Source organism: Falco biarmicus, chromosome 5 (assembly GCF_023638135.1).
Source record: "Falco biarmicus isolate bFalBia1 chromosome 5, bFalBia1.pri, whole genome shotgun sequence".
Taxonomy (NCBI): Eukaryota; Metazoa; Chordata; class Aves; order Falconiformes; family Falconidae; genus Falco; species Falco biarmicus.
This window is the reverse complement of record NC_079292.1, coordinates 516,246-529,595: the sequence shown is the minus strand read 5'-3', so window position 1 is coordinate 529,595 and position 13,350 is coordinate 516,246. Positions and strand designations below refer to the sequence as shown.

Sequence of the window (13,350 nt, the reverse complement as noted above, 5' to 3'; positions counted from 1 at the left end):
CATTTTGAAGTACTTACTCTCAAACCACGTTTTAGCAGAAATCTGGCTAATGCGCTGTCATGATATGGCTCAAATTTCACAGCCTAAGTAATACAAGCATAGAAGACATGTTACTAACACATTTATGATCCCATTGCACTTACGCTTTACCACTGACATCTAGAGAACACTGCAGCAGGAGTAGAAAATGTGTAACAAAGCAGGTCTTTTGAGGAAACAAAGTCGAAAAAAACAAAGCAAAGCTTCTTTGTGTCTGATTCAAGAAGCACTTTTTCTTTGCAACAGGTTATTTTCAGGTATATTATTAATGACAAATAAAGCAGTGCAGAGAGTTGCTAACCAGCGAGACTGATCCGAGCATATGAAGGCATGTGAACAAAGCAGCATCATTCTCAGGGCACAGCAAAAACCAACAAGATCAGAAAACAGTCTGTGGTCTGACTGACACTGTGAAGGCTTAAAAAGACTACTGGCAAATGAAATCATGTATTTGTAATCACTCTTTTAATACAAATTTTCAATAATAAAGCACTGGGTTTATTATTTATCCACCACTTTGGGACTGGGGTGCTAGGGTTCACTGCTGGCTTCCGCAGCAAGCGTGGGATACTGGAGCAGTATTTTGGAGCACCTAATCTGGCCTTTAGCCCCTCACTGAATGACAAAACAGAATAAAGGCTCTGATACACATCCTATATTAATGGAGTACAATTAAGAAGAAAACTTCACCGGAGCTTTTTTAATGACTTGTGAGCACAGATATGTTTTTTCTCTTCCAACAGCCGCTCCCCTCCACCCAAGCTCACAGATATTTCCAAGCTAGCACCAAAAAAGGGTGGAAACAAAAAGTCAACAACTTTTTTTAAGTGCCAGGATTGGACTTTTTTTGCTGTTATTCTCTCCCCCACCCCAATAACCAAGCGAATTGGTCTGCCAAAGAATTATCATACTTCTAGGTACTGGGCTGTACCAGGGAACTTGTCCACTTCAAGTGTTTTTTCCAGCAGCTTCTTCCCTGTTGCTTGAGGGACTTAAGTTTATAAAAGATTTCTATTAAGATTAATGGCAGGAAAAAAGTATGCATGTATATCTCATGGCAAGAAAAGAGAAATAAGAAGCATACAGTCTCTGGAACAGTCACAAAATCCCTGTTGTGGACTGAGGGGGCTGGTGAATGGCTTCAGGTTCTGGAAACAGAGCACCAGGAAGAGGCACTAGAAAGATTAAGGGAAAACAAAGGGATGTGCAGAGAGCTGGGTGCATGTAGTATGCTCAGCTTTCAGAAGCAACAAAGTATGCAAACTTCTAGCGATAGTTCTTCAACAGAATATAATGGCTCTTTCAAGATCACTTTGGTCTGCAGCTTGCAAAGAAGCAACCGAGCCATCAGCAGAGGTCTACTAAATTCATCAAACTCATGATAGGGTTTTATAAACTCTTACAAGTACTGCAGCACACAGTTGTAGTTTTTATTATTAAAATATCAACACTATTTCTGAAATAGTAAATTTTCCTATGGGTTTATTCAACAGAAAAAAAAAGAAAAAAAAAAAAAGGAAAAAAACCCCACAACCCAAGCTTTTACAGCCAAATTTCTAGAATGAACCAACTTACAAAAATGTTACAAAGACTTGTTCTTTCCAGCTGCTGGTGAACAGACAGACAAGAAAGCCAAGCACCAAACTTGCCCTTCTACAGTTCCTTAATTCTGCAAGAACTGTCTTGACCATCTCTGCAATACTGCTTTATCTCCCCAAGCAACACCATCTTATTTAGGAAAGATAATGAGAACTCATAAACGTAAACTGATTTTAAAATATATAGACCCTTTTACTTTGTGTATGGCATTATGAGATACAAGGCGTTTTTAATAAAAGTTATTTTTCACTGCAATAAGGCACTCAAAAGCAATAATTATTACATAAATTCAAACAGATCTGCTTACAGTTCCAAGAAAGCCTAGTAAAAAACTAATTCTGGTATATACTTTACTGAATGTTCTTGGTGTATATCCCTGAAAAACAATTTAAGAATGAAATACAGCCAAGCAACCGGCCATTGCTTCAGAACAAAACCTCATTAGATTAAAGGTAGCAAATGTATTTTAACATAGTATTAGAAAAAATTATTATGCGCATCCTTATTATGCTTAAGTTTTAGATATAATTATTTTAAAAGTCAATCACATTTTTCTTTTTTTCTTCTTTTTATTGCCCCACAAAGTCAAATATCAGCATTTGAAGAGCAATAATAAAAGCTACCCACTAAAACCCATTCGCTGGCACTCCATCAGGTCCCTGCACATACCTTTTCTTGTCAATTCAGCAGAAGAGCTTTACTCACTGCCATATACAACCAGTACAGTCGTTGGTGTTTGGTTTAAAATGGATTGTGCTGTACTTTAACTATCCTATCCATGTTTTATCAACTGCACAGAGAACAACAGATCTTTATAGAAAACTCAATAGGTTTATTTATGGCATGGCTGCTTCCATTTGGGATAAATGTGGGGGGAAATAAAATGTTTGTTTGATTTCTAACTCGAATGGGAGGTAAAACGGGAATATCCTTTGCAGAGTGAAATAAGCCATAAAGCTTTCATGAAGGCATGCACATGAAAAGTGATGATTGTTTGCAGAAGAGGCATCTCAGATGTGTCCATTAGAGCACAGGAATGGCTGACATCCATTCTCCCAAAAATTTGGATTTTCAAATACACTGTGGTACCAATATATTTCCTGCAGGATGCTGATGGCCCATGCTCTGTTGTTAGCCAAGGAAGGAAAGCAAGGAAGGAGCAGAGAGGTAAAAGCTGGGATCTAGTATTTTTTTTCCTTTTGGGGGATAGCAATCTTTTTATTTCTTACTACATGTCTTACTAAAAATGAAGTTAAGCTACTATGATTTTATGCTACAGTAAGTTAAATTACTGTTAGAGAGATTTATTTTTAAAACTCTCCAGATCTGTACTTCCTGAAAACAAATAATTTCAAAAACAAATGGTAGAAACCCTAGTATTTCCCCCATTCTCTCAGGCACTTTGATATCAACGAATCACCATCCCAAACTCCTAATTTGGATATAAAAGCGAATAAAATTGCTGAGCCACATGTAGACAGCAAAAGCTCACAAGCCAAGCATATATATAGCAGTAGCTACGTGGGAGGCCCAATGAGGTAACCGTAGCAACTCCCTTGGTTAATGCAGAAGTGCATAAATTCTGCCTGGGGAGCCTAATCTTCAGACAAGCAAAGACAAGACTAAGAAGGCTTTGTTTAAAGCACTACTGATGTGCAGCAAAATCTGAAATACTAACTTCATTTTCCTGGGAACCCGGGCTCTCTCTGAACCCACAGAAATTAAAAGCCCAATCCCGCAGTTTCCCTGACTGCAGCAGTTCCTTTTTTTTTTTTTTTTTTTTTTTAATTTTGAATGCCAATTTTGTCCTCTGATTCTCTGAAAAAGTGTTTCCTGCTCTGCAGGGCAACAGCCTTTCCTCAGGAACCAGTGCCCTGCCAGGTGCTGGGAAGCCTGCGGTGCTGCCTTGCTTCAGGGGATGCATTTACCAGGAAGAACTGCAGGGCTACACCTTTCATCAGCCATCAGACACAACTTTACCGCTGACAGGCTGCCCAGCTCTGGCACTGTGTTGCAAAAAAGCAAACAAACCGATTTTCTTGTATAACTGATATAAACGCTTCAAATCGATACAGTGGTGATTCACTGTCATTAAAACCACAATTTTTCACCCAACTTCCCAGAATGAATTAATCTTACTATGGGGTCCTAGCAACAATTTATTTACTTTTTAAAATTTTTTAGAAGTTTCTAGTTAAATCTGGTGCCCTTATAAGTAAAAGACTGAAGTCACTGCAACATGCTGTGTAACTACACAGTTATTCTTGACCTAAAACCCAACCCCAGGTTGATCTTCAGGCTTTGCCCATGTCAACATCTGCTTTTACTTTCTTTCTGTCTAAACTCTTTCTAAATATTGCTACAGCTGGTCAACAATTCTTCAATGCTGTGTGATTCAGACCTGATAAGAACAGAATTAGAGACAGCACAGTTAGGCTTTGCTCCCATCATAACTGTGCTAGTGTTGACAATTTCCAGAAAAACGTACTACTGTAAATGCAAGATATGAACTGTAAGACACAAGCCTACAGTAACATAAAAATAACAACACAGGCAAAAGGCGAAATGTAGAAAGTGTGTTTTGGGTTAATTTGGTTACTACCACTGCTTTGACTAAATGCCGGAGACTTCAAAACCAGGGATTACTAACTAGTGTTACCAACAGGGGAATGATGATGGGGTCATGCAAACATTCCCAGAAGGCAGAGTTCAAGCATGCAAATACACCTTACCTGCACAAGCTGTAAAAGATAATGAAGAACATCATCATCTTCTAAACTTTCTAGTTTCTGAACTGCCATTGCTCGGACGTTTTCATCCGAAAAGTTACAGTCTAGAAGTTGCATTGTGAGTCCAACATCTAAAGTGCTTTGATCCCAAACTTCCTTCTTAGCTAGCAACTGGTATGTTTTGGCCACGATTTCTTGTTGTCCCCATTTCACAGAGCTAAGCAGCTTAGGATATGCCTTGGGGTGCTTTATGCTTTCATATCTAAAGTGCCACAACAGTTCTTTGTCCTCAGGAGAAAGTGGATTAAGTGGGTCAGTTGCTATGATCTCTTCAAGTTGCTTGCGAAGCTGGTTGGGCATTTCAGCTCGTGTCCTGTCGCCCTGGGAGTCTGATGTTATCCTGTGCTTGGGCAAGGCAATTGGGTGACAATATTTGTCCAGCACAATAGAGATAGCCATTGAGTTTTCTTTATCTGGGTTAGTTGCTGATGTGAGTTTGTCTGCATTGATACTTCCTTGTTCTTCTCCCTTGCCTGGAATTTTCCACATGTGGAGCACATACTCCCCACTGCGTAGCAAGAAACGGTGATCTATCAACAAAAGATTTACATAATAGAGAAGCTGAGTTTTGCATTTGGAATCAGAGTTGGGGGACTCATGTGACTGAAGGTTGGTCTTTGTGGACAGTCCCTGTGCTTTGCCGCAGTATATCTGAAGATTCAGGAGTGCTCCTTTAGGCAAATCTTTGATTTTGATATCAAACTCCAACCAAATATTCCACAGAACCTCCTCAGTAAAAGGCTTTGATGAAGTCCTCCTCTGTGAAAGGAGCTGCTGCCCATGTTGAATGTTAGCCTCCACAAACACAGTAAGATCAGTATTTCTCGGTAAAACTGGAATATCAATGCCAATTATTTTCACCCTAAATTTCCTATTACAATCCCACAAAGAGATAGTGAAGACTCTCTCATGATCTTTTCCATCTATAGTCAACTGTTCGTGATAACCTGTAACTCCTGTACAGTCATCCACCAAGGGCCACTCCTCCTTCTGAACCTCATCCTCACTCGGGTCAGGGGGGTTGTCTAAGACGAGGTGGATTTCTTCCCCATTCTTAAGGCACTGTCTTATCCAGTGAAAATCTTTGATTGGTGTCTCTCCAGTAATGTATTCATCTCTGCCACAAATCCTGAGAACAAAATCCAGTTCGCTATGATCTTCAGGAATGTCCATCAAAGACTTTTTCTTTGCCATTTTTGTGAAAAAGCTGTGGAGAATCGTATCTGGAGTGTCATCTATCGACACTTTAATTTTTTGGCTAGTTGTTCCTCTATGTATGTTTATGAAAATGTTATTATTAGTGATCTTTTTAAATAAATATTCTGGGAGTGGCTTAGATGTAGTCCATGGGTGCATTGCATACAATTTAGGATCTCTACAGGCTACCTCTATCATTCGTGGAGTGACTAATCTGCGACGGGTAAATTCTAGTTCATCATCATGCACATTGCTTACATCAGTGACGTCATAACCAATTAAATTGTTAAGTTGCCGCTGAAATTCCTGAACTTCTTCTGATGGTTTCTGTTTCTGGACAACATAGATCTTGCCTACCTTTTTCTGTAGTACTTTCCAGTACAGTATGCAGTCCAAGGTCTGTAATACTTGATGTTTATCATAAATTTCATACCACTGCCCTTTCTTCTGGTACTGCAGAATAAATTGATCTGGGGTGAACGCATGGTAGAAGTCTGTGGTTTGACTCATCTCTATTGCACGCATCCAAATCTGTGCTTTCATTTGCTCGACTGTACAGTTGCCAGCTATTTCAAGTAACATCATTTCCGGTACTTTAGTATGTTTGTTGCTTGTAGGTAAAATGAATTCAATGGATATCAGTTCCATTGATGACAAACTACTCGATGTACAATGAGGTTTCATTCTTCTTCTCCTTCGTTTGTTTTCCTCTCTCATAACAACAGGCTGTTCATAATCCCCCAACTCCATGCCAGAAGAAATCTAGCAAAACATACAAATACTTGATTAGTTTCTCATTTACATTTTTCTTTACTCTTCTTTTTTAAATCTTCTTAATTAAAATCACAGGCCAGTCAGAATCCTGCTATATATATGCTTTTTATATTTCCCCTGATTTTCTGGTCACAAATACTTGACTTACATAAACCACCTCAGATGTAATATATTCAATTCAATACCAAATATTAAAAAAAAAAAACAAAAAACCCCCAAAAAAACCCAACAACAAAACACCAACCCTCCAGTGATTTAATAATTAAAACAGAGCTCTTAAACAGCCTTCCCAGATTTCACCGAGGATAAGCAGTCTGACTCTGTATTTCCTCCATAATGATCTGTTCTTGCTTCTATTGCTCAAGCACTGATTATTCTGCTGCCTCCTCTGTTTTGATGCTGCTGATATTAACATAAGTGTATTTTCATAGAAATCAAAAGCCATGCTACTGTCTACGAGCAGAAAGTGGCCCTACCAAGCTCCAGGAAAGCAAAACATCAAGCAATTTGTTTGCAGGCTGGACAGAGGTGAGCCTACTCCCACTTTCCTCTGCCTCTCTTTTTAGCGATGAGGAATAAGACTTACACCAAAAAAAGCCCTTAGGATTCAAAAGTCAGGGACTACTTCTGAAGACAGGTATTTAACACGCCTCTAAATTCAAGCCTAGTATGCATAATGTGCTTATTTAAACTAAATCAACTCACCAGACTGATAACATCCATCCATTTTTAAAGTAAATACTTCAAGTATAAACAAATAGTTTGTTACAGAAGAAAAAAACCTCCCAAGCTGATGCTGATTTATTACTCTATAAACCAAATCACACCTAGAACACCTGTAAAACAACATCGAACAAGAATGGCCTACCTTATCAGCTTTCAGTAAACAAAAAATACTGTTACAGTTAATCCTCACTGAACAATGTTAAAGTGGTAATTATTCACTGAAAGCTTGGAAGAGGAAGGCAGCACTGACCGAGCATGGTTGCACAAGCTAAGTTACAGAAACACACTGAACTTTTCCAGACAACGCTTTTTATACACAAAATCTTTCTCTTAACTGCTGGAAAAACTAAATCAAATATACCAATGCCTTAGCAGATAACAAAATAATAAGATGAAAATGTAAAAGGTTAAACTGAAACAACATAGCATGCTAAGTAAAATTCTTTTTTCAAGTTCCGGAAAGCAACAACTATGGACGCACCACCTCTATAACTGACAAAGAACAAAGAAATATTACCTGCTTATAAAATAAAGGCTGAATTGCTGAAGAAGATTCATTTGTTTTATAGCTGAATTTCCTATATTTTTAAAGGAAGATCATTCACAAAAAAAGAAATTCTTTGTTTAAGTTGTTCTGCTTTTCTTGCTCGCCTTCATATCCAGATGCAAAGGAAGTGCTGCACTTACCAGGAAGGAAGTTTTAACCAAGTTGATTATACATATGATTGCTCATTTAAAAAAAGGTCAGAATGCTTTTCCTGTTACAACATTAAAAATACACTAACAGTACACCGATTTAATTTTAACACACATGCACAGAAGACATGCTTAAAGCCTTTTAAAAACACCTAAGAATAACCCAGGCAATAAATCTAATGAATCCAAATAAAACATTTTAAAAACAGTATATTTTGGAGAGCCTAACTACTTTATAAAAGAGTTAAATAAAAACAGTAGATAAAAGACAATTAAATCCGCAATGTTTCCTTATTTTTGTTTTCATGTTGATAGCCCTTTGAGGTCTCCCAACTTAAACCCCTGCGAGTTTTTAAAGCCAGTCTCTGTACTGCCAAGGTATCTTGCAGGGTAAACTCAGCAATAGAACTGCCAGGTCATCTTCCTCCTAATATTTTCAACTCACTCATTTATGATTAAAAACACACAGTGAAATCCACTAAATATGATATTTTAAAATTTGGGAAGAATTTAAACTATGGCCTTTAAACCCTAATCCTTGTGGTTAACTACAACCTGAAGAGCTGTTCCTTTACTAAAAAAAATCCCCACAGGAAAAAATTGGAAAACATGTACAAATCAGAAAGAAAAGACAGAAAATCCTCTAATTGTATCCCTTTTCTTTATGACTTTTCCAGTGAAACACTGACCATTTTGAAGAGCAGTAACATATCCTACAGCAGTACATAGCCTACAAAAATTAAGATTTTTGAGAAAAAAAAATCTGAAACAACTGAGAAGTCTTTTAGCAACAGTGAAATGGTGATGTATTTGTTTTGTTGTTTGGTTTTTTTTTTAACATATGCATGCTTCCTATCTTGTAAGGCACCTTTCTTATTAAAAAGGAGGGGGAAAAAAAAAAGGGCTCTCTGTATTGGCAAAAAAAAAAAATCTGAGTCTCTTACCTGCCTCCAATATGCTGCTTACAACCTCTGAAATTTTCAGATTTTGCCAAAGTTAAAAAAAAACCCAGAGAATACCCTCCACCATAGATGTAGCTTTTCTTTATCAGAGCATCATCTTGCTTCTCAGCTAAGACTGACTTCTTTTTAGAGGTTCTTTTTTTCAGGAAGTGAGTTTGGGGAAAACATACTCAGTCTTAGCTCCCTCTATCTTTTAGAGCCAGGATTTGGAACTTCTCAAGGCACTGGTGAAGTTGCCCCAAACATTTTGTCACTGCCACGAAATCTACCCATCTTGCCCAAGACATCTCCAACACTCATCCTCTGCATATGTGCAGCCTGTCAGCATTCATCAGCCAGTCTCTGGGGCATCTCAGCACTAGACACCACTTTACCCTCTGGACGTCCTCTCATCTGAAAAAAGCACTCAGTTGCTGGAAAACTTGAGCACCTGCAACCTTCATGGCAGTGCCCAGGATGACGGAGAAGATGGAAGCAGACAGTTTCACATAAAAAGGAAAAGGAGCTGGAGGGGTAGGAAAAGGAGTAATGCTGAAGGGGAAAATTTATTTTTCAAAACCTGTGTTTTCAAATTTCTTGACTTTGGAGAGCTTACCTTTGCAAGGCTTTTTCAGAATCTGTCTTCTGAAGTATAATCTCTAAAACATGTTGCTTATTTTTCAATTAAACATAAGTAACTAGCAGTAAGGGGGGGTGGGGGGGTCACACCAACAGGCTACATAGATTTTTTTGCAAATATCCCTCATTCTAGAAGTTGTGCTGACCCTATTAAGTAAACCTGGGCCAATTTCATTGGGTTTTGCCAGAGCTAAGAAAGCATACTGATTTAAAATACCCTCATCTTGCCACCATATGCTATACACGTAAAGATCAATTTTTCAAACACATATACTCAAATATTCCATCTCCTGCTAAGCTATTCTAGCGCTACACCATTGACCAAGACTATCAAGACAATCAAAGGCAGCAACGCTACCTCATACAGCAGAAAACTGTACATTGCTCAAGAAATGTAATTGTTTGACACACTTATCCACTTAAAAAGACAGGTAGAGCAATATTGTGAAAGGTTCAGATATTCCCCCTCAAATTGCAGCAGATACAATGCAAAATGTATGACACTTGTGTAACTGCCCATACAAGACTGTCTCTTCTCCCACATTCATTTGGGCTGTGACCTGTCATGTCTAGGCCAATCCAGTCCAGTCCAGTCTCCATCTCCAGTTCAGCTCTGACCCTTTAAAAGCCAATTCTTGGAGGGATGACTGTCTCTAATCAGTCTCTGCAATGACAGACATAAAAGTGTCCTCATTCAGAGGGTGACACCAAATTGTATCTGTTTTCTACTAATCCATGTGTAGCCATGACAAGACCGTATTTTCTCATGGATATGCATCAGAAAACTTTGATGTTTATAATGGAAAATCATTTAAAAGAACTTCCTGAAACCTTTGTCATGCCTAAGCATTGCTTAAAGAGTATTGACACTTCTATATGCCTACTGCAACAACACCACCACAAAATTTTAAAAAATCACTCTTTTAAATTTATAATTCTGATAGGCCTCATCAACCCCGAATTTCCCTGTATTAGAACTGTGGTACCACTGGTCCATGAATCCTGATGGGATGCAATAGAGCAGGAGGAGGTGGGCCTGTAAAAGGTAGCTAAGACAAGCAAACAGACTTGCCTTTGTCTTCAGTCGTATTCCTATCACATCACTCAGGTCAGCAAACTGATCATAATAAGAACAACCACAAAATTTGGTTAATTTTCAGCTGGATCAGTTCCTTGATCTGACTCATCACTGGCAGAAGTGGTTTGGCAGGGGAGGGAAGAGAAGGGAAGGGAATGGAGCCAGCGCAGTTTACGGTAACCGAGACTGAAACATAATTCACAGCAGGATTAGGAGATAAATTCATGAGTAAACTTGTTAAATGATTTGAAAACACTGGCTGTTAGATGCTTTAAAGAGACAGTGTGTTACTATCATTAATTACTTTGCATATTCTGCTACAAAAAAATTCCAGATTATCTGTCAAGCTTCACTGCTTTGTTGGGACTGTGTTAAGAGTTTTACCAGTTACTTATTCTTCATTGGTTATTTTAATGCTTATTCTATACTAGTTCCTGCTTCTGCCTTAATCCACTATGCGAAAACCTTATTTTACAATTATTCTTTTCACTTTAGTGTGAACTTTTTCCCAGACAATATAACCTGCAAGAAAGCAGGCACTTCTGTTGGAGTAAGTCTCACCTCATGCACACATTATGCAAACATAATAATGCGTTAATATTCACAAAGTTTAAAGATAAATTAGAAAAAGAACCAGAACGAAAATGACCGTACATGACCTGAAGTTTTCCAAGCAGCATACCGTATCTACTCGCCAGAACTGTCTTGTAGCAGAGGACTGCTTTGCGTTTGCTGGGTAGGAGTACAGTGTATCTTCCCTACATCTGCGATGATCCAGTGCTGAACTACATAGGCAAGATACCCTAAGCATGAACACAACTGCCAAACCCACTTTGCTTGATTCTTTTGTGGACTTCTCCAGCAACTAGTCGCTCTCATGGGAATTAAATCAGAGCAGGTTCCCATTAGCTAGTAAACTTCATAGATAATACAGTCACATTCTTAATCAAAAAGTACACAAATCAGCAGATAAAGCACAACATCTTGGTCAGGAGGTTGTCGAGTCAATCAGATGCCTGTTACGGCTGCAATACTTTCAGCCCCCCCCCCTTCACTACAGACCATTGAATATTTTGGTTTCTGCAAGAGATACCTATTGGGGGGCACTCCTGGAACGAACAGTGACTTCTAGCTGATTCCGAAAACTTGGGTAAGGATTTTGGCAAAGCTCTGGTTAGCCAGAGTGACACAAGTGACTGGGCCATCTGCCTTCAGCCCAACACTTTGCAGAGCTCAAGGCGGGTAGATGGCAGCTGTGACCGACACCAGCTCCCAAATGCCCTCGGCTGTTATTTCAGGTGATTTGTGGTGGGGGAAGGTTTTACAGTCTACACGTACTGGATAGTCACAAGAGGTTATTATTTGTTGGATAAGGAAACACAGTTGTTGTTTAAAACCCGCGCTGTAGCAGAGATGACTCATGGATCGTAAGACCCGTGGGAACTGTTACGGCTGTCTAGCATGCTCCTTCGCTTTGCACCGTGTTATCCGGCACTCCAGCAGTTCCCTCGGCAGGTTCCGCACCACACCTGTAACTCCTGCTCGGGCCTGGCTGTGCGCGGGGAGCCGGGCCGCTTGGAGCCAAGGCCGGGCAGCCCAGGGCGCGGCGGTGGGGGCTGCAGCGGCCGCTGCGGGCTGACCGCGGGCAGTCACACCCGCCCGGCTGGAAGGGGGCTCTGGCCCAAGCGCTCCGCTTGCGCCCAGCCCGGCAGCCTCGGCGCGGCGGGGAGCAGCGGGCCGAGGCCGCCTGCCTCACCCGGCCCCGCCGGCCGGGCCCTGAGGCCGCACCCGCCCCGCCCGCCCGCCGCCCCGAGATGGCGGCCGGGCCGCGCCGCCCCGCAGCGCCCGCGGGAGCAGCGGCGGCTCCGCATGAGGGCGAGCCGCGCCCAGCCCGGCGGGGCAGCCGGGAGCCGCGGGGAGCCGGCCGGGCGGGGCTGCCCACCGCCACCGCGGGGAGCCGGGCCGCGCCGCCCCGGCCCTGCGCCCCCGCCGCCACCTGCGAGCCCGGGCCTCGGGCAGCGCTGGCCGGGGGCAGGGTCCGCAGGCCGCCCCCGCCGGCGCCCGGGACGGAGCTACTCACCGCAGCGGCGCGGCCGCGGCCCCGGCTCCGGACAGGTGTTTTCCTCAGCAGGAAGCGGAGCGGGCCGGGGGCCGGAGGGGAGGCTCCATGGCCGGCGGTAGGCAGCTCCGGAGCCGCCGCCAATCACACGCCGGGCAAAGAGGGAACCGGCTGTGGGGCCTCCCCGCCCCGCTCAGGCGCCGCCGCCCTGCCCCGCCGCGGCCCCGGGGCGCCGGGCCCCGGCCCCCGCCGCTGCCACCGGCCCGAGCCGCGGCCCGCCGAGCCGGCTGCCGGGGCCGGGCCCGGGCCCCTTCCCCCGGGCGAGGCGGGGGCTCGGGGGAAGGGGCCGGCGCTGGGCCGGGACGCTCTGCGGGTCCGCGGAGCGCGGTGCCCGGCGTTGCCGCCTGGAGGCAGCGGGCAGCCCAGCCGTGGTGCGGGGTCCGCTGGCCCGGTACGGCCACATCGGCCGCAGTGCGGGTGTCCCCGCCGGTAGGGTGAACCGCCGCTGCCTGAGCGGGGTTTAACCGCCAGCACAAGGCACGCAGGACGCGTCCGGCGGTCAGCACAGGCAGCAAAGCCTCGCTCGAGGCGGCTTCAAAGAGGGGTTCGTCGCCCCAAGGGCCGGCCCGCGCCTCGGCCGGCTGCTGCGGAGCGGCCACCGGTGGGGCCAGTGCCAGCCCGAGCGGCCCGGCCCGCGGCTGACGGCGGCTCCTCCGGCGAGGGCTGGGCTGGTTTGTCTAAGTTGCCCTCAACTCCCCCAGGGGTGGCATTCTGCTCTGGAGCACAGTGGCCTCCTCCGGAGAGATACTCACA

The 13,350-nt window shown here is 43.1% G+C and overlaps 1 protein-coding gene across 5 annotated transcripts in view; it reads right to left on the bottom strand.

The window, feature by feature from the left end:
• Nucleotides 1–12,865, bottom strand: part of PIK3CG (phosphatidylinositol-4,5-bisphosphate 3-kinase catalytic subunit gamma) — a 35,955-nt gene extending 23,090 nt beyond the window's left edge. For 2 of the 5 annotated variants that reach the window (XM_056339843.1, XM_056339844.1), the window contains exons 1-3: nt 7,104–7,623; nt 4,371–6,386; nt 18–83 (exon numbers count right to left, since the gene is read on the bottom strand). In XM_056339843.1, the coding sequence (XP_056195818.1) occupies nt 18–83; nt 4,371–6,386; nt 7,104–7,121 (2,100 nt within the window). In that variant the 5' untranslated portion in view covers nt 7,122–7,623. The other 3 variants (XM_056339841.1, XM_056339842.1, XM_056339840.1) reach the window with 3 other exon arrangements.
• Nucleotides 12,866–13,350: the final 485 nt, after the last annotated feature.